General features: G+C 39.8%; 1 protein-coding gene across 3 annotated transcripts in view; it reads left to right on the forward strand.

The window, feature by feature from the left end:
- The window catches only part of CREB3L1 (cAMP responsive element binding protein 3 like 1), a 103,974-nt gene that overhangs the window by 39,878 nt on the left and 44,109 nt on the right, over window positions 1-19,987 (forward strand). For 2 of the 3 annotated variants that reach the window (XM_070936246.1, XM_070936264.1), the window contains exon 2: window positions 14,309-14,537. In XM_070936246.1, the coding sequence (XP_070792347.1) occupies window positions 14,309-14,537 (229 nt within the window). The remainder of the gene's footprint in view (window positions 1-14,308; window positions 14,538-19,987) is intronic. The other variant, XM_070936255.1, reaches the window with a different exon arrangement.

Below are 19,987 nucleotides of genomic sequence, written 5' to 3' on the forward strand. Positions count from 1 at the left end.
GGATTGGCCTCTGGTGGTGACTTGTGTGACTTGTTTGAGGGGGGAATGATGGTGTGGACGACTTCTTCTCTACGACTATTGAATTGTGATTTTCTTGAGAAGGCGTCGGCCAGCAGTTTTTTTCCCCCTGGAATGCATTTTAGTTGGAAGTTAAACCTCCTGAAGTATTGTGCCCAATGGATTTGTTTGGGAGAGAGTTTTCTAGGGGTTTTCAGGGCCTCAAGGTTTTTGTGATCAGTCCAAACATCAAAAGGCACTTTGCCCCCTTCAAGAAAATGTCTCCAGGAGAGGAGGGCCCAGTGGATTGCATAGGCTTCCTTCTCCCAACTTGTCCACCTCCTCTTGATGTCAGTGAGCTTCTTGGACACGTAGGGGCAGGGCAGGAGTTGTCCTTGTGGGTCCTTCTGTACGAGCATGGCTGCCACCACTACGTCACGAGCATCTGCTTGGATGATGAATTGTCTCTCTAGGTCTGGGTGTTGGAGGATTGGTTCTTCGGCAAAGAGCTATTTTAATTTCTCAAAGGTTTTTTTGCAGTCCATTGTCCAGATGAGCAATTGACTTGGTTGTGGTTTTGTGGGAGGAGGCCCTGTTCTTAATAGTTCCATTAGGGGCAAGGCGACTTCTGCGAATGCTGGGATGAATTGCCTGTAAAAGTTCGCAAATCCAGGAAGCTTTGAAGTTGTTTGCAGGTACGTGGGGCTGCCAGTCTAGCACCGCTTTCACTTTCCCTGGATCTATTTCCACTCCTCCGCTCGATATCCGGTAGCCCAGGTAATCTAGGGAGGATTTATGGAATTCACATTTTGATAGCTTTGCGTAGAGCTTTGCAACTAGGAGTTTTTTCAGCACTTGCTGCATCAGCTTTGGGAGTCTAAGAATGTCATCTAGGTAAACTAGGACTCCTTTGTATAGGTGCTCGTGTAGCACCTCATTTATCAGCTGCATGAAAACTGTGGGGGCCCCTTGCTGTCCAAATGGCATGACTTTGAATTGGAAGCTGCCAAGCGGACAATTAAAGGCAGTCTTCCATTCGTGTCCTTCTTTAATCCATATGCGGTAATAGGCTTCTCTCAAGTCCAGTTCGGTGAACACCTTGCCCTTGGCTGAGTGACGTAGCATGTCCTTCATGAGGGGTAGGGGGTAGGTGTTCTCCATGCACACAGCATTAATTTCACGAAAATCCATGCAAAGCCTCATCCCTCTATCTTTTTTTCCTTGAATAGTACTGGGACTGCCACTCTGGATTTTGCGGGCTGGATAAAATCCCGCATCAATGTATTTCCTTAATTCCCGCATTGCTTTTGGAGTCATGGAGTACATCTTTGATTTAGGCAGCTTTGCTCCTGGTACGAATTTGATTGTGCAGTCTGTTGGGCGATGAGGGGGGAGGAAGTTGCAATCTTCCTCACTGAAGACACCTGACAGTCTCAGTTCTCCCTTGGTACCTGTGGGCTGCCGGGTAGCCTGACGGTGGCGGGGGCTGCAGTTTCGGGCTTGCTAAGGCTGCTGGGTTTGTGGCCTTTTGGCAACAGTCCAGCTTGATGGGCGGTAGTGGTCTGATGCCTATTCTTAGTTTTCGTTAGCCGTCTTCCCACATGATAATCAGTCCCCATTTGTCTAGCCACATGAGTCCCAATATGATTGATTCAATCATTTTGGGAGCTATGACAAATCAGATGAATTCTCAGTTGCAGCCCATTTCCAGCCTAACAAGTTCTGTGACCAATGTGGCAGGGGCTCTGCCTATTAGTGTTCCATCGACATGTTCAAAATGGATGGGGCACACTAGGGGTCTCGTGCCTATCCCTAGCTGTTGGACTATGAGGAGGCTGATCAGGCATCTGGTGCAGCCGGTGTCTATGATGGCCTCTATCTCCCCTTGGGCCCCCATTTCCAGCACTACAATCCGGGTTTTGATAGAGAAGGGGTGGATGGCTTCACTTACCATCGGGTTGTCTTTGCTGCTGCTCCTCTTGGCAGAGCCTGGAGGGGTTTCTCTAACTGGAGTTTCCTCGTTCCCAGTTGGAAGGAGGGGAACCTCAGCAGCCTGCTTTGTCTGGTGGCTTCCCAGGGGTTCTTCTTCCCCGGGGTTGGAAGGGGGTCCGGACATGGGAGACTGGGACAGGGGCCAGGCATTCGGATGCTCTGTGTCCGTGCTGGCCACACTGGTAGCACTTGATTGTCCCAGATAGTGTGGGTTGTGGTGCATCAGGTAGCTTAGCAGGGTTTAAGCGGCCCAGGGATCTTCTTGTTGGTTTTTCTGCAGTCAGTTTCCTATGGGGTGGATTTCCAGGTCCATGGCTTCCAGGCTTATATACCAGGCTTATATACACTTCGGGACCAGGCTTATATATACTTCGGGATCCCCCTGATGCCACAAGCTTGTCTGAGGCCTCTTTGAAGTGGTAAATGAGAAGGTGCTCAGGCCAGTCCCTTAGCTTTCTGGCCAGTCTTTGGAATTCCCACACTAATTCTTTGGGAGACCGGCCCGCTTGCTTCAAGGCTTTGATCTGGGCTTCAGCTTCTACTCGGTGGGCCATGACTTTGAACCGATCTTGGAGCAGTTGGATGAACTTGTCCACATGAAGCCTGCAGCAAAAGATCTTTTTACTTGGGACAATTCACATGTTTATGCTAACTCAGCCAGTTTCCTAATGTGAACTGAACATGCTTGCATGCTGAAATTCTCTATAAAAAATTCTAGATAGTTTACCTCTCCCAAATATGCATATAAAATGGAGGCATGAAGTAAAAGCATGCATGAAAAGCATTTTATTGGAAGAATTGCTGGCAAAAAGTGTGCATCTAAAGAAAAATAATAATATTAGCCCCTACATATTAGGAGAAACTAGCACAAAAATGCATATGGATTCAAACATTTAAAAACAAAACAAATGTTATCAATTAAAACAAAAATGTGATGAAACACATTTAAACGGTAAATACTGAGGGATGCTGGAAGTTGTAGCTTGGCCACATCTGAGGCCAGAATTTGCAATTCCTGGTTTAAATTTAGGAAATTTGCCTAAGCAGTAACGAAGCAGAACTACTAGATACCACGTTTATACAGTAAATTAGCCTAATATCTTTGCATAAATTGTATTTTCAAACCACAGAGAAGATCCTGCATAGTATCCTCTTTCCAAAAGATTTTAGGCTACCAGCTCAATAAACATATTTTATTTTCCACTAGATCATCCTTTTCCAACCTGAGTCCTTGCAAAATTTTGGGCTGCAACCACTCTCCCCTCCCATCTTACCATCCTTGGGAGTTGGAAAAATGTAGGTTGCAGTCTGATATATTTGGAAAGTAATATAAGGAATAATAAAGAGGGGAGTGCTATTCAAGCTACTAAATTCCAGAGTGCTTTAGATTTACACTCTTGCTGATTATTTTGGGTCACTGACAGGTCATGATGGTTTTGTATGGAAATATGAACTCCACCCATTGGGGATAACAAGCTTGAAAAAAGACAAGCTGAAGACCTCTGATCTCACTGGGGGGGGGGGTCCCTAATAGCGTTCAACTCTTTTCAACCTCGATTCACCCCCTCCATGTATAAACTATGATTCAGCCCTGCATCTGTTGCCTTGTCTGAAATTAAATGGAATGTTCACATTTGAAGTGTGCAAGGAGTGTTTCTTTTCCCCTTCAAGAGTGTCTACTCCTTATACCATCTTTAGCAATTACCATAATTATGCCTTATCTCAGAGCATAAACTACAATAAGTATGCAAACTACTTGTTGGAGTGGGACCCAGGAAGAAACTATTCCAATATGTACTAATCTGGTAAATGAGGGTCACAGATAAAAGGAAAAGACATAGTTGAGGAAAGTGACGCATCATGAGACATAACAACATAGACTCTTTGAATCATATGGGTCTTGGATAGTCGCAAGCTTTAGCATTTTTTTCATGCAGGAAATCTAAAGGAAGAATATTCCAATATATAGTTGCCCAGCCTCCATTCTCAAGATCTCTTCTGAGGGCATTTCATATCTGTTAGGTTCTTGGTTTCACTCTGCTTCCTGTCAAGGATTTCCTCTTAATATTCAGTTAAATTTATTCTTCTGTAACTTAAGCCTGTTTGACCTGGTTCTGACTGTTAAGACAAGCGATAACAATTGTTGCCTTCTTCTGATAAGCACTCATTCAGGATGTTACGGATTTAATGTACTTACAAGATCGCCTTCTGCTACCAACAGCCTCCCACCAGCCAGTATGCTCCCACAGAGAGGGACTCCTCAGGGTACTGTCGGTCAAACAATGTCGACTGGCGACCCCCAGGGGGAGAGCCTTCTCTGTGGGGGCACCCGCCCTCTGGAATGAATTGCCCCCAGAGATACGGATGATCCCTGACCTACGCAGCTTTCACCATGCCCTCAAGATATTATTGTTCCAACAAGCTGGGCTGGCCTAAACATTAATTTTAATGGGTTGCTTTTTGTTTTTAATGATGTTGGGGCCAAATTATTTAATATGTTTTTAAATTGCTTTTAAATTTTATATATGTGTTTGTTTTATCTTTGGCTGTGCACCGCCCTTGAGTCCTTCGGGATAAGGGCGGTATACAAATTAGATTAAATAAATAAATAAATGAATGAATAATGTTATTACCTTCCAGCATCAATTAGTGTATCATCACTAGTGCCCATATTTGTCTTATGTATATACTGTAGGTTTGCCCTGCCATGAAAAAGTGGTTTCAGGAGGGATCATATCATTTAATTATGGAAATTAATTTTGAATGGCTCAGCAAGTGTTAGTCCTAGCAACAAATAGGTGGTAGTTGGGAACTATTTAGGCTGTTCTTCAATAAGCTATTAATTTGGGGCCAATATTATTTTGGATTAAAGACAAAACGTGTGGATTTTACCATATAGCATTCCTTCATAGAATATAGTACCATTCACATAAAAATAGTGAATATGGCAGTGTTGGAACTTTGCCAATTAGAAAGAGGAATAGTGTATATGAAAAATTGGGACATCTTTCTGGCATCTGAATCTTGTATCTGGAATAGTACAGTCCAGACAGTGTTACCTCCTTGTTGTTGTTAGTCGCGAAGTCGTGTCTAACCCATTGAGACCCCATGGACAATGTTCTTCCAGGCTTTCCTGTCCTCTACCATCCCCTGGAGTCCATTTAAGCTCTTGCCGGCTGCTTCAGTGACCTCCTTAGTCCTCTTATCAATTATCATGTAAAACTTTAATACGACATTGAGTGTTACTCTAAAGTGAATCAAACAGGCAAAACAAATAAAATGACAGAAAAGCTAAGGTATAAAACCAATGCATAGCTTTAGGTTTCATGGTTCAATCAAAAATACTAATGAACCTTTCTTTTTATATGTTCTTCCACATTTTAGGGTAGATCTCCCCCAGGGTAACATCTTCCATATGATTGGAATACAGTTCTTATCATTTCAGCCAGTTCTATATCAACCATGTAAGCTAGAGATAACAGAAGGCAGTAACATAAAAGGTTGATGAAGATGTTGTAGAGATTCTCTGCCTATCATTCCAGATTTAGCCATGCACAATACACCGTGGAAGTAAATATTTTAGATTGCTAAATATAAGAAACATTATTCTCCCACAGTTTTCCTCATTAAATATAGGCAAAGAATGCATACAGCAGCTTTTCCCAAGGTGATGCTTTAGTATTGCTAAAGCATTGTAAGCCGCCCTGAGTCTCCGGAGAAGGGCGGCATATAAATCAAATTAAAAAAAAAAAAAAAAAGTATTGTCTTGGACTTCATTTCCTATCATTCTCAGCCAACATGTTATATTGGAACTGCCACTAGACTTTTTCCCAGTTCACAAGAATGCCTTTCTCAAGACAGCTATCCAGATTATCTGGCCAAATCCTTTAATTCATCACTGAATTATCTTTAAATCTCCAGATCAGGTTTTTGAGCTCCTGATCCAGCTAAATAGAAAGATGCTGAAATGTAAATAAAATATTTTAAAGATTGTTAGCAAATCTAGATGTTCTCAATTTTGTTTTCTTTTTAGATTTTCATTTGATCTCCAACTTTCATGACATCACATTTAGTGAACCAGTGATTAACTAGCAGAGATTAATTTTTTAAAATATCCAGGTTCAATCCATTGTCTTGTATCAGATGTATAACCTCTAAAACACAGATAAAAATGTGAGCAACTGCGTTAGTAGAAATGGTGAGTTTATCTTACAAATTTGGGTATTTGATGTTCAGAAGCACTAATTGAACATGATTGGATATTGATATTTGATGTTGCCTTCTTTGTAAGCATCCTAGAGATAATTTCTTTGAGCAACCTAAAGGTTCTATATAGTTTCACTTGAGATTTATAGCTATTCAGTCTGTTTGAATAATTGTGTGTATATCTCTTGTGTGCATTTTGAAAGATTTCACAATCTTTCACTGAGATGCAGTTGAAAGCACCAATAATTCAATGTTGAGGTTTCTATCATAGTCCCATTGATTGAGTATATATTAAATTAGAGCCTTTTTTTTAACTGCACTCACTTTATCCTTTTAAGAACAAAGCTGGGGACTGATGTTTGGTAAAAGTCATTGATACCAGTCCCATTCACCAGTACTACTGCATCCTTATTGCCTGGCATTTATTTACACAATGATATTGTCTTTGAATAAAACAAACACATCTTTGTGCTAGAACAGGAACTTACGCTTGGCTGTATCCGGGGTGTTCAGGTCATCTCCTCCCTCTGTCTTTTTCTTGGCAAGACTGAGAAGGGATTTTGGCACCCTGGGATAAAGCAAAGAACCAGTGTTGCCGAAGGAAAGTAAGATCAGAGCAGCAGAAGGACACAATTTTTTTTCCTGTTGGCATTTTATATAAACCACTACTTTAAATATTTATTCATACCCATATTTTCCTTGAAGATGCTACCTTTAAAAATGCAGGCAATATAATTGTAATACAGGAAACATTTTTTTTTTAACATTAGGTTTGAATAGAATTTAGGCATAATATTATTTAACCTCATTAGTATTCCTGCTTCTGAGCTGTTAGTTGCAATGGATTTTCTTTTGGTTTTAGCTTAATTCAGCCATTGGGTTTCCAAGACACATTTTATCGTCTAGTACAAGGGTCATCTTTTGATAAAATTTGTTGATAAAAATAGGATTGCCAACATGATCGCCAACGTCCAATGATGGATCTGGCACAAGAAGAAGTACAGGGGTGTCAAACTCGCATCGTCATGGCGGCATCACATGATGTATTGTGACTTTTTCCCCCTTCGCTAAACCGGGCGTGGGCGTGGCCAGTGCGTGACACATCCAGCCTGCGGGCCATGAGTTTGACAGCTGTAATACTGTATAATGCCTGTATCCAGCCATTACAACTCATTGATGAAATCTTAGCTTCAGACAATATGTGAATCTAACTATGTATATACTGTTCTTATGTAAATATTTAATAAGTTAGTCAGATTTACATCCTGCCTTTTCTCCAGGATCCCAAGGCACTGTACACAGCACTCCTTCCTCCACTCCTTCCTCAAAATAGCCTTGTGGGACAGATTGCATTGAGAGAGTATGACTGGCTTGAAGTCAGGTAGTTAACCAACTGCCAAAGCTCAAGAATGAGTAAATTAAAACAATTAGGCTTAATCTCAGGAGGGTTGAAGCAGAAGTTTCTGACTTCTTACATTTTGCACAGAAAAGCTTTCTTGTAACCTGTCAGGAAATTTGGAAAAAGGAGTATTATTTTTTAAAGTTTTATATACATTATAGCCCAGTGTTACTAGTTTTTTATGACCATGGATTTTAAAAAATCAGCTTAATAAAAAGATCACATACTGTATTGCAGCATGAAGATTAGTTAGCCTTCTTTGGTCTTCCATCTGTCACTTACGACCATTTTATGTCATCATCTAAAGCATTTTCTTTTCTAACACCAACTTTCCCTTTCTAAACACCAACTCAAATGTGCAGTTTTTGAATGAAATTTAGAGCATCTGGGGTATCTTGCTATTTCAGCATACAGCTTGCAAGATTTCATCACTAGTGAATTCCAAGGTTATCCACTGCTATAGAAAATAATGTCTTCATTCAGACAATCAGATTACCAATTTAAATCATTTTTTGGGTTAGCCCAATACTTTGACCTGTAAATGGAATGGACAGGCTTGGTTTGCATTTCATCCTAAACTTGAAAAAAGCTAGGCATGCTCTGTGAACATCTATGTATGTCACCTGGATATGTGTGGTGTAAGAATAGTTAGTTTTTGGCATATAACACAAACTTCTACAGACATTGGATGTGATCTGTGATATGAAGGGTGAAGAACTATTGCTTTGTTAGATTGACAGAGTTGGAAGGGACCTTGTAGGTCATCTAGTCCAACCCAGTGGTGGGTTGCTACTGGTTCGCCCCTGTTCAGGCGAACCAGTAGCAGCAGGGCAGGAGACTCCACCCAGCTGCCTGGACGTCATCAAATATGATCTGCGCATGCGCAGAAGTGGCTCACACACAAGCGAAGTGAGCATGTGCGTGCGAGCGAACCGGTAGCAAAGGTAAGTGAAACCTACCCCTGGTCCAACCCCCGCCCAAGCAGGAGACCCTACACCATTTCTGACAAATGGCAGTCCCATCTCTTCTTGAAAGCCTTCAGTGATGAAGGTCCCACAACTTCCGAAGGCAAGCTGTTCCATTGGTTGATTGTTTTCACTGTCAGAAAATGTCTCCTTATTTCTAGGTTGAAACTCTCCTTGATCAATTTCCATCCATTATTCCTTGTCTGGCCTTCAGGTGCTTTGGAAAACAGCTTGACCCCCTCCTCTCTGTGGCAGCCCCTCAAGTATTGGAACACTGCTATCATGTCTCCCCTGGTCCTTCTCTTCACTAGACTAGTCATGCCCAGTTCCTTAACTGTTCTTCATATGTTTTAGTCTCCAGTCTCCTAATCATCCTGGTTGCTCTTCTCTATACTTTTTTCTAGAGTCTCAACATCTCTTTTATAGTGTGGTGACAAAAACTGAATGCAGTACTCTAGGTGTGGTCTTACTAAGGCTTTATAGAGTGGTATTAATACCTCACTTGATTTTGATTGTATTCCTCTCTTAATGCAATTTAGGATTGCATTGGATTTTTTGACTACCGCCACACACTGCTGACTTGGTTATAAACCAATGGTTCCTAACCTGCAGTCTGCGGACTCCAGGGGGGGCATGATGTCATCACAGAGTTAAGTCACGGGGGTCCATGGCCACAAAAGGTATTTATAGGGGGTCTGTGATGAAGAAAAGGTTGAAAACTACTGGTGTAGACAATATTGGGTTAAATGGACCTAGTTCTTTCCCAATCTTAGATGATACAGAACTAGAGTAATGCAGTGCCAGTGGGGGTGGAGGTAACCCTTTTCTCCCATTGTTATTTGAAAATAACCCCTGACGCTTTTCATTGTCCTCCAAAGGGAATGCTGTGTGTGTATTTATGTTTTATTTAAAAAAAACAGCATGGAGCAAACATTTAATCTTTTCTCTTTCAACACTGTATCGTAAATTTGAACAGCCTCCCTCATTTGGCTGCTTAAACATACTTAGAAGATCTTTTTCCTGGATTCCCCAAAGCCATGTTTATGACGTTTGTAGGGAACAGCTCCTAACAACATCATTTAAAAGACATCCTAAAATGAAAGAATCCCAACTCTTTTCTTTTGTTTTGTATGTGTGCAAGAGTATCAGGGGTGAAATGCTACCAGTTCGCACCAATTCGGGTGAACCGGTAGTGATAAAAACTACCAGTTCGGGCGAACCAGTAGTAAAAAAAGCTGACGTTCCGATGATCAGCTGTGCCACGCAGTTTATATTTGCTAGAAAGCATGAAATCCTGCTTTCTAGCGAAGCTAAATTGCATGGCACAGCTGTTTCCCCCCACGTTCTACTTACCTTCTCAAGCCTCCTTTTCCTGCGCGAAGCGTGCATTTGGTGTGCAATGTGCATGCGCGCGCAGCATGCTTTTGAGGCATACTGCACATGTGCGCGCACACAGGATGCTTTTGGTGTGCACTGCGCATGCATGCATGCACCACGCTTTTGATGCGCATTGCACATGCATGGGCAGCAAACTGGTGGCAATCTGCAGAGGGTTTCACCACTAGTATGTTTGTAAAAGAAAGAGAATGGAAAAACAAAGATGGAGTTAGATATGAAAGCCAATGCTACCTAGAGTTCCTTCCTCCCCACCATAGATAAGGAATGACATCCAACCACAAGGACATCTTTTAGAAGTATAACTAACATTTCATAGGAATATTGATGAAAGTGGAGCTTCAGTGAATATGGAGAAGAGGAAGCATAAAGATGCAAGAAGACAGTTTAGTTCCTTTTGTTTTCCAGACATCAAAGTGAAGAGAGAATTCTTTACAGTAATCTCATTGAAAAATATGAGAACCAGTTTAGTCTAGTGCAGGAGTGTCAAACTCAAGGCCCATGGGCCAGTTCCGGCCCATGGGGTGCTTAGATCTGGCCTGCGGGGCTGCCCTGGAAACAAAGAAGGACTGGCCCACGGTGCCTCTGCCAGCAAAAACGGGCTCCCAATCACTGTTTTCAACTGGGATGGCCTCCTGCAACCCTCTGCCAGCAAAAACGGATCTCGGGAGGGCCACGCGCGTCCCTCCTGAGCTCCTTTTTTGCTGGCAGAGGGTGGCAGGAGGCTGTCCCAGCTGAAAATGGAGATTGGGAGCCTGTTTTTGCTAGCAGAGTACTCGGCCACCACAGGCGCCCCTGACATGAGTGGCGTCAAGCTGGCCACGCCCACCCTGACCACACCTACCCCAGCCCCCTGAGGTCAAACTCAACCTGATGCGGCCCTCAATGAATTTGTGTTTGACACCCCTGGTCTAGTGGTTAAGGTGCTGGTATAGAATCCGGGAGGCCTTAAATTCTAATCCTACCTTAGAATGAAAGCCAGCTGAATGATCTTGAGCTAATCACTTTCTCTTAGCCCAACCCACCTCACAGGGTTATTGTGGGGGAAATAGGAGAAAGGTATGTTGAATATACTGTATTTGCCACCTTGAGTTATTAGTAAAAACAATAAAGGTGGGAGACAAATAAATAAATCATAATAATAATAAATAATAATGGAATTTGAAAAACAAGTTTGATTTCTTATTGTATCTTGTTCCACCTGGCTCATGACCAATTTAGCCTTCTGGCCAAATCTACCTACCAAACTTGCATTATGTCCTAGTAAAATGTAGGTGGGTGATTCTATTAGCTCTTCAGAATTTTTTCCCAGTAGACAGGATTTTAATACTACCCATTTTCCTTTGCAAAGGGACAAATATTCTTTAGAATGCATTGCTTCCAGTCTATCTCTCAGATAGGAATTCAGATTCACTTCAAGATGTTAAAAAAAATCTTGAAGACTAGATTTTACAAAAAAAAAAAAAAAAAGCAGAACTGGAAGTTGTTACTATAAATTAAAACCACTGTTCTGACTTATTTGATGCGAGTTATTCAATCATTGAGGCATGACCAAATCAAGTTAAACATTGTCAGCACGCCAAGTATTTGTAGATATTAGATAACTTTGTGCTCAAACAATTATTAGAAGCCTCACAGAAATTAAAAAATATTATTTGGTTGAATTTCTTTACATTCATTTAAATGTATCACTGTATAAAAAATGAACAGAAATAGTTGGCCTTGGAACTCGCATGCATCCAGAGATGGCTTCCTGTTGTCTCTGTGTCCCTATTTGTAATATATAGTATTTGTTTTTAAGTTTCTCAGGTTTTGCATTATTTAAAGATTAATGGATGGATTGATTTTGGATATAGCATTTGGATATAATGTTGCTGTTTCTTACATGAAAGCTGAGCCCTGTGAGCAAAATAGGAGAGGGTACAATTTTCAGCAGAATATGAGTGAAGAGATAATGGAAACATATTTTAAATTGCAAAAGATTAACAAATATATCCTGGTGAGATATTTGAAGAAAAAAACTAAGTAAGATGACAAAACAACTTTTGAAAGATCATCTCCATAACTGCTAAGTGCTGAAAGAAGTAACAATGTTTATAGTAGTGTTTCCTGCAATAAACATCATTCACACAAGATGGTCTGGAATACCATTTTCAGATACAAGGAACATGATACAGAAAAATGTGCTTAGATGTGCAGATTATTCCTACCTACAAGGAAGATTGTGGGGAGGGTCTTAATTTACACTAGTGGTTTTCTTTCCTTGTAATTTGGTCCACTCAATACAGTCCCCTTCCCATTCAGCTGGTCATATTTATTTCTTTTCCTGTATTCTCTTTTAAACTGAAGAAGCTTCTTGAATGAGAAGCAAAATGTTTTCAAGGAAAAAACCAAGAAAGTTTGGTTGGCTTATGGAAAAGCACCCTTCGGACAACTATGACATGGATGATTGAGAATCTCCACAGACATTCTCTGTTAAACTTCTATGTCACCTTTTTCAAAGACTTTAATTTTCTTGTGGTTCAAATGAATATGTATTTCATTCAAGCAATAATGTAAATTTTAGTAGTGGGTGTGTCTAGACTGATTTTTAAAGTAGTTTTGCTTATCTTCATTTTTTATCTGGAGAAAATGGATTGTGCCAAGAGAAAATTGACAGATTTCTCTGAAAGCTATTTTCACTATACATCTATGTAGATGCACAGCTATGAATTATTACAGAATTTATACCATATTTTTGGACTATAAGATGCACCGGAGTATAAGACGCACCAGAGTATAAGACGCACCTTAGTTTTTGGGGAGGAAAATAAGAAAAAAGCTGATTGGCAGGTGGATCGGCCTCCCAGAATACCCCCAATCAGCTGTTCCCAGAGGTGAATTTTAGTAACAGGTTCCTTGGTTGTGAGCTCTGTGCCTTGCTTTTTTTTTTTTTCTTTTTTCTTTTTTTTCTGTCTCTGAAAGCCTTTAAAACAGAGCTTCAGAAAAAAAGCCTCTGAAGCTCTATTTGGGGGCTTCTTTTCTGAAGCTCTGTTTGGAGGCTTTTTTTCTGAAGCTTCATTTTTGATGCTTTTTTCAGCCTCTGAAACCTCCTTTGAGAAGTTGGGTGAGGCTACATGTGGAGTATAAGACGCATCCAGATTTTCACCCTCTTTTTTTGGGGAAAAAGATGCATCTTATACTCCAAAAAATACGGTAATTAAATTTGATTCTTACTTACCTGTGAAAATAAACATGCAATAGATTTGTGTGTGTGTGTATGTAAAAAACAAACAGTATAAAATGAAAGGAAAATAAATCTGGACTCACTGAATTTAAATGGAATTGTACTGCTCACACAGCAGTTGCAGTCCTACATAACTATAGTGATGTGCATGAAGTGGATGCACTTTTTTGTAAAGTATGATTTGAAGCAGAGGTATGACTTCTTATGTCTTCTACAAGTATCACTACTTTACTGTGACTTGTGGTGTGTGCTTTCGTTGTAAACATATATGATAAGATGCTCATGACCCTTTACCATTCAGTCTGCTTCTAAAGTTACAATGCTCTGCACTGAGGATACATAGAATTGGATTACATTATAAAACAAACCTTTGTACTGTATTAATACTGAACAGTATTTTAAATAAATATCAGTGCCATGGTACATGAATTTCTGCCAAGGTTTCCCCACAGTATTATATGGCAAAACTTTCCACAAATGGATATGCTGTATAGAAGAAAAGGCAGTGGAAGGATATGTTTCATAGTAATCCATAACATCTCTTTTCATGATAAATAATGTTCCATCTTCAAACTATGAGAAGATTTATATAACAAATTTAATTTTACAGTTATTTATGAGAACATCAAAATACCTCAACTGCATTTTATAAAAAAATAATTTAGGTACGTATGCCTTTGATCATTGTCACTGCACAGAGACCTTATAAAGATGCTTTGATAGTTTGAAAAATGAACACCAGCAGTGTACATACTAGTGAAGATGATAAGAGTTGTAAAGAAGTATGTTTAGAAGGCTTCAAAGTAAGAAGAAAGTAATATACCTCAAACCTGATGTTCCAATTAATGCATTTCAATAGCTTGTTCTAGGAAAAGACAGAATACAGAGAGAATAAAATGTATTAAATTAAGGTGAAGAAAATGGGCAGGCATGTACTTCATTGTGGATTTTGGCTGGTTAGTTTCTTCTGAAGCTGTGAAAACAGAAACAATAAAAGACGAATATAGTTGTTTCTGATCCAAATGATTTGGCTGATCCAAATGTATCTGGCTTGGGATACATTTTAGTAGAAGGCCCTCTAGTCTCTCATGGAGATGATGCAGTTCACACTTTTCTTTCCTTTCTCAGCATTTCTCCGAGAGCTTTGACCACTTCTCTGAGAACATGGAGGACTTTTCCAATGAACTGTTCAACAGCTTCTTTGATGACCCCATGCTGGTGGAAAAGAACCCTTTGCTGGACATGGATCTGGATCCTCCCACTCCTGGCATCCAGGCAGAGCACAGCTACTCCCTGAGTGGAGACTCTGCTCCACAGAGCCCTCTTATGCCTGTCAAGACAGAAGAAAATGCCAGTGGTGAGTAGAAAGCTGGATCCAGAAGCATATGCCTAAACTGCACCGTATCCTCTGCTGATGTGATAGATACTGTCACAAGCAGGTCCAATCTGTGTCTCTTCCAAACAGCTACTTCTCTTGAAAGCAGACAATCTGCTGCTAGCAAACTGCCCCTGTGTCCTGTGTCCATTAAAAGGGGCCTAGAGTGAAAATTGGTTCCAGCCAATTAATCTAACCCATTTTTAACTGATTTGAATCATCTAATGATAAGACAGCTGACATTATTCAGTTAGCTATTGGAAATAGAAAAAGAGTCAAGCCAAACCGGAAATAGATTTTATCTGCCTGCCACATTCTCTCTCTTTGGAATGTATAATCAGGAAGCCCCATAAGCTATCTGGGAAAGGATAGTTCAAGAAATGGGGGAGGGGGAGATAACGGAATAAAACTATATTGTTTAAACATGCTTCTTAGGAAGCAAGTCCAACTGAATACAGTAAAACATACCCTTGAAGAAACATGCACAGGACTGTGATACACATGTGAACAAGCTGAAATTAGAAACTAAACTTCACTTTTTTCTAGTCTCCTTTGTTGAAAGCAGCAATAATGGGAGGAAATTGAAATAGAGGGTTTTTCAAAATAAAGCAGAGCTCTGATATAAAAAAAATACTAGAATTGACCTTTAATTTCTCATCAGAGCCTTCAAAAAACAGACAAAACATGGGTTTTGGCCTCATGAGTCACAGCAAAGAGCCAATAACCCACTGTTTTAAGAGAGGAGAATGCTTACTGTCTTACAGTCATTTAATATAACTGATTATTTGAGTCCTGGACACTGTCCAGGAAACTGACCTCTCACTACTTCTCATTACTCATACAACATTACTGTAGATATTTTAAAGCAGTGTTCTTTGCCAAAGAGTTTTTTTTAACTGAACAATGCTAAATAAATTAGTTCCCTTGGGGAACTAATTTCGATTTGTTTCTGGTTCCCTCTATCCACTGATTCCATTCCTCAATCTTTGAAGAGTTTGAAACTGACCTAATATTGTCCCCACACAAAACCATGAGCCAGGTGAGCTATCACAAGTCCTAGAGCAACAAAAATCCACTTAGCCTCATCCTCCAGTAAAGAGAAATTGCTAGTATTCTCTTCCTGCATTGATATTTTCAGTATATGCTGCCATGTAGATTCATTTGGTCTTTTGCTAAATGAATATATATCAATGTTTGCCATGACAGAAAAAATCCTGCAGCAAAGCCACCATTCATTCTGCATTTAAAAGCCTCCCATAAGCTCTGGTGGTAAAATTACAGCTACTAGCAAAGGTGCAATCAAGCATTTTTATTGATAGTCGTAATCATAACTGCAAGTTCCTGCAGTGGCAGAAGTGCTCCATATTCATAAAAGGGTGCTATAGTCAGGAGGAGTTCTTCATTGTAGACAGAAACTAGGAACAAAAATAATAGATATCATTCGCAGCTACCTAAATTTTGTTTAAATGCAAGATATAACTTTATGATAGTAACATTTATATATGAACAGAGCAATTTACTTATGGAGGTTATTATTATGGTTCAATGCACATTCAACCAGATGTTTAAATTGGAATTGGCATTTTTACCCACCTAGGGAGTCCTTCCCAAGGACCCGGGATAGCAGATGCGGTTTGATGGTGTTAAAGTTATCATTGCGGGAAGTAAGCTTTTCCAACTAAACTGCCTTTTGCAGTTGGTAGTGTTGATTTTGAATGCCAATGACGTTCAAGTGGTGCTCCAGATGTTTTGGGATTGCACCCAAGGAGCCTATTACTATTGTTACTAACTTTGCTTTCTTTAATACAATCATTCTACTTCTATTTGCAGGTCTTTGTATTTCTGATTTTCATCAGTTCTTTCTCTTCTGTTCTGTTGTTATTATTATTCCTACTGCCTATGAATCTGATAATTTATCATTCTTGCTGGCAAAAAAAAAGTCATTTTTTTCTTCTGTTCCCTTTAAATCAGGGATGGAAAACTTCTAATCTGAATATATTCTTGAGGAGTCTCCTGGTCTTGTAATTACTTTCCCCAGTTCTGTCCTCTCTTCCCTCTTCCATGTATCTCTTCTAATTTGTGAACAGAAGAAACTTGGACCATAGTCATATCCATGCAGGTTCAGGCTTAAGGATTCTAGGCATGGAATGCATTGACCCTATCCACTTGGCCTATAGCTACTGTATATTTTGATGTGTTTGTCTCGATGAGCAATCGATCTTGCTCATAGACTGAAAATTGGATGGCCAGTTTAACTCAATTTACTAGTGCACAAGCACTGAGGACAATTTCATGTGTGATAAAAAGGGAGAGATTTTCTTTCCTTCCCTTTTCTCCTCAGCTCACAAGAAGAACCTACATAAATCCTTATGCTTTCCAAGTGATGCTAAAGCTAAAATACTCATTTCTTAAACTGGTTTGTCTTTACGGGGGAAAAAAATCATTTCTCTGTCTGACCTTGTGGTACAGGGAAGCGCGTAAGTTGGTGGAACTTATTTGACTCCTGAGCTGTGTCCTTCAGGCCAGTCTACCTCCTTGAATTTTGAGTACTTCCCAACCCAGTGGTCTAAGCCCGAACATCAGGCCTGCTCCATTAGATAAAGCTGAGCTCCATGTCCTAAGGCTCAAATGGCTATTTTCTGCCCTGAAAAGTTCTGTAATACTCAAACTGAAAAAGGAAGTTAAATAAAATATGTCGAATTACCATCTTCTCCCCACTGCCAAGCTCTGGACGGCCTCTGAGAGGGACCCTGAGATTGTTGGGTGTGGATGCAAAAAAATCAGCACCTTCCCTGATACTTCTGTTTTGGGTGTAGGCCGAATCAAAGCTACTGCTTACAGTTAATGCTTATTGGCACATGTAGAGGCCTAAGTGGGCTTCTTTTTTACCAGCAGATTTCTCTGCAGGAGATGTAGAGGCACAGTCATTTCAAAACTTATTTTTAAAACAATTCATTTTAGGATGATTCATGATGACAGGATATTTTTAGAGCAATCCTAGCAGAGGATCCTGTTATTTGTGGGACCCTGTGGGTGTCCGAGTGGTTGAAGGACAACCGTCAGCCCGAAAAGGAAATGGCACAGATTCAGTATATACAAGAGAAGAAAGGCCTTTCTTTTCAAAAAAAAAAGCTAGAAAACCATAAAAGCAGGGAATAAGTTTCCCCGCAGTGGTCAGGGATTATCCTGGCTGAGTGCTGCCAGACATCAAGAAGAAAAGGGGCAAAAGCACTAGATTTTTTTCATAGGTCATTCTTGTTTGGTCCTGCTGCAGAGTAATATCCTGCCTCCTTGTAGATCTGTTACTGAACTATCTCACCTCAGACTATAGATGAGGGAGGACAGTTACTCTCCAAAACCCCCTCAATATCTAGAAGAGATATATTTTAGTAAGGCTGCTGGAAAAGGAGCACTGGGGCACTAGTGTTCATAGAAATGTTTCTGGATATTCCATTCCATTCCTCCTCCCCTTCATCTTCCTCCTGTTCCTGCTCTTGGTTTTCCTTCACATCTAACATTCTGTAAATATGGTTATTTGCAATGAAAATGATGCGGTATCCTGTTTATATACCCAGATGCTAATTATGAGTCTTTCTTCATTTTATTATAAAGTTTTCTAGATCTTAATATAAATGCTTCTTACTCATTTTTCTCCATGGTCCTGTGTTTAGGACAAAATCTTCCCAAATCCTTCCCTTTCTAAGCCCAAGAGTTGACTAGGGAGGTAGAAGCTACCAGTAAAACTAGAGATGGAAAGCGCCTTGCATCTTTTAGAAGCATCATGCCAGCTGCTTCATAGTGGAATGCAATTCTTTAAAGCATGACAAGAACTGTGTCATGGCTGTGAGCAACAGCACAGAAGAATGAAGATTGAGAAATCTGGGAAAGGGCAGAATGAAGGAGGGATGACAAAAGACAGCTTTCTCTGACAGTTCCTCTCTCTTCAGTGACCTTATGCAGCTCTCTGCAGAGAGAAATAAAGGCTCTCTAATAGCTATAATAATTATTAGCATTTACTGCATGCACACACACTCACACAACCCTCATTCCCATCCCCAAAATATTTGACTATGTAACAGGAGTAACCAAACTGTTTTGAAATAAGAAAAAAAAAAAGAGCTCAATATATTCTGCTTCAAATTCAGAACAAGTCTCTGAACTTGGGAAAGATTATTCTGACCATCCTGGAAATACTTGGAACTTTGAAAGAGTTCTGATTCAAATTTGAAATAGACATTTTGAGTTGGAAATGGGACTGATTTAAGCTCAAAACAGAATGATAGAAACAATCTGTTTTGAACTTTGGGCACAAAATGTTTTGAATTTAAAATCTTTCCCTCCCTCCCTCTCTTTCTCTCTCTGTGTGTAGGAAATTGCTCAAGCCAGAGAACTCTAAACGTCCCTAACATAGGATTAGACAGTCATTTTTTCACCCTTTGAAGCTATAATTCTCTTTGGGAAATCCTTTCTGAGCTTATATAAGAATCATATATCTATTAAAAAGGCTTTCTCAGAGTATTGTCTTGCCATAACTTTTCAGACTTTATACCTACAACTTAACCCTGTGGAAGATTTTCCTCTGCTTGATATATCTTGCATTCTCTGATTCTTGGACAAAAGTCAAAGTAGGTGAATATTTTTTTATTTTTTTATTTTTTTATTTTTAATTTGATTTATATGCCGCCCTTCTCCGGAGACTCAGGGCGGCTTACAATGCGTTAAGCAATAGCCTTCATACTTTTGTATATTTTATACAAAGTCAGCTTATTGCCCCCACAAACTGGGTCCTCATTTCACCTACCTTAGAAAGGATGGAAGGCTGAGTCAACCTTGAGCCTTGGAGAGATTCGAACCAGCAGAAATTGCAGGCAGCTGTGTTAATAACAGGGTGCACTAAACCACTGTACTATCAAGGCTCTGTAGTTTCTCAAATATATATTAACCATAATCATTTGTTTCCTTTGCTCTTATCATCATGCACTTGCTCCTTACATTCAGCCAAAATCCACTTTCCTATAAACTTTAAGTTCTAACCTGCCTTGGTTGAACAATATAGTCTTCTACAGTCATGTGAAAAAAAAAAAAGTTCTATGAGTTCTATGGTTTTGTGCATCAGGACATAGTAAAAATCATCTGGTCCTTGGCAGTTCTTAAAAGTAGGTAAATACAACCTCAGATGAACAATAACATATAACATATTACACCATGCCATCATTTATTTTACAACAAGAAAGTCAAAATGGAGAAGCCATGCGTACACCCTAAGAATGGTTCTACAATAGCTTGTAGAACCATTCTTAGCAGCAATAAAACTTGAAGTCATTATTTTCTTTATCAGTCTCTCAGATCGTTGTGAAGGAATTTTGGCCCACTCTTCTTTGCAACATTATTCAAAGAAGATGTACTTACTTTTTCACATGACTGTATGTGAT

The sequence above is a fragment of the Pituophis catenifer genome, unplaced genomic scaffold, assembly GCF_029215685.1.
Source record: "Pituophis catenifer annectens isolate HBS135680 unplaced genomic scaffold, rPitCat1.0.hap2 SCAF_1, whole genome shotgun sequence".
Taxonomy (NCBI): Eukaryota; Metazoa; Chordata; class Lepidosauria; order Squamata; family Colubridae; genus Pituophis; species Pituophis catenifer.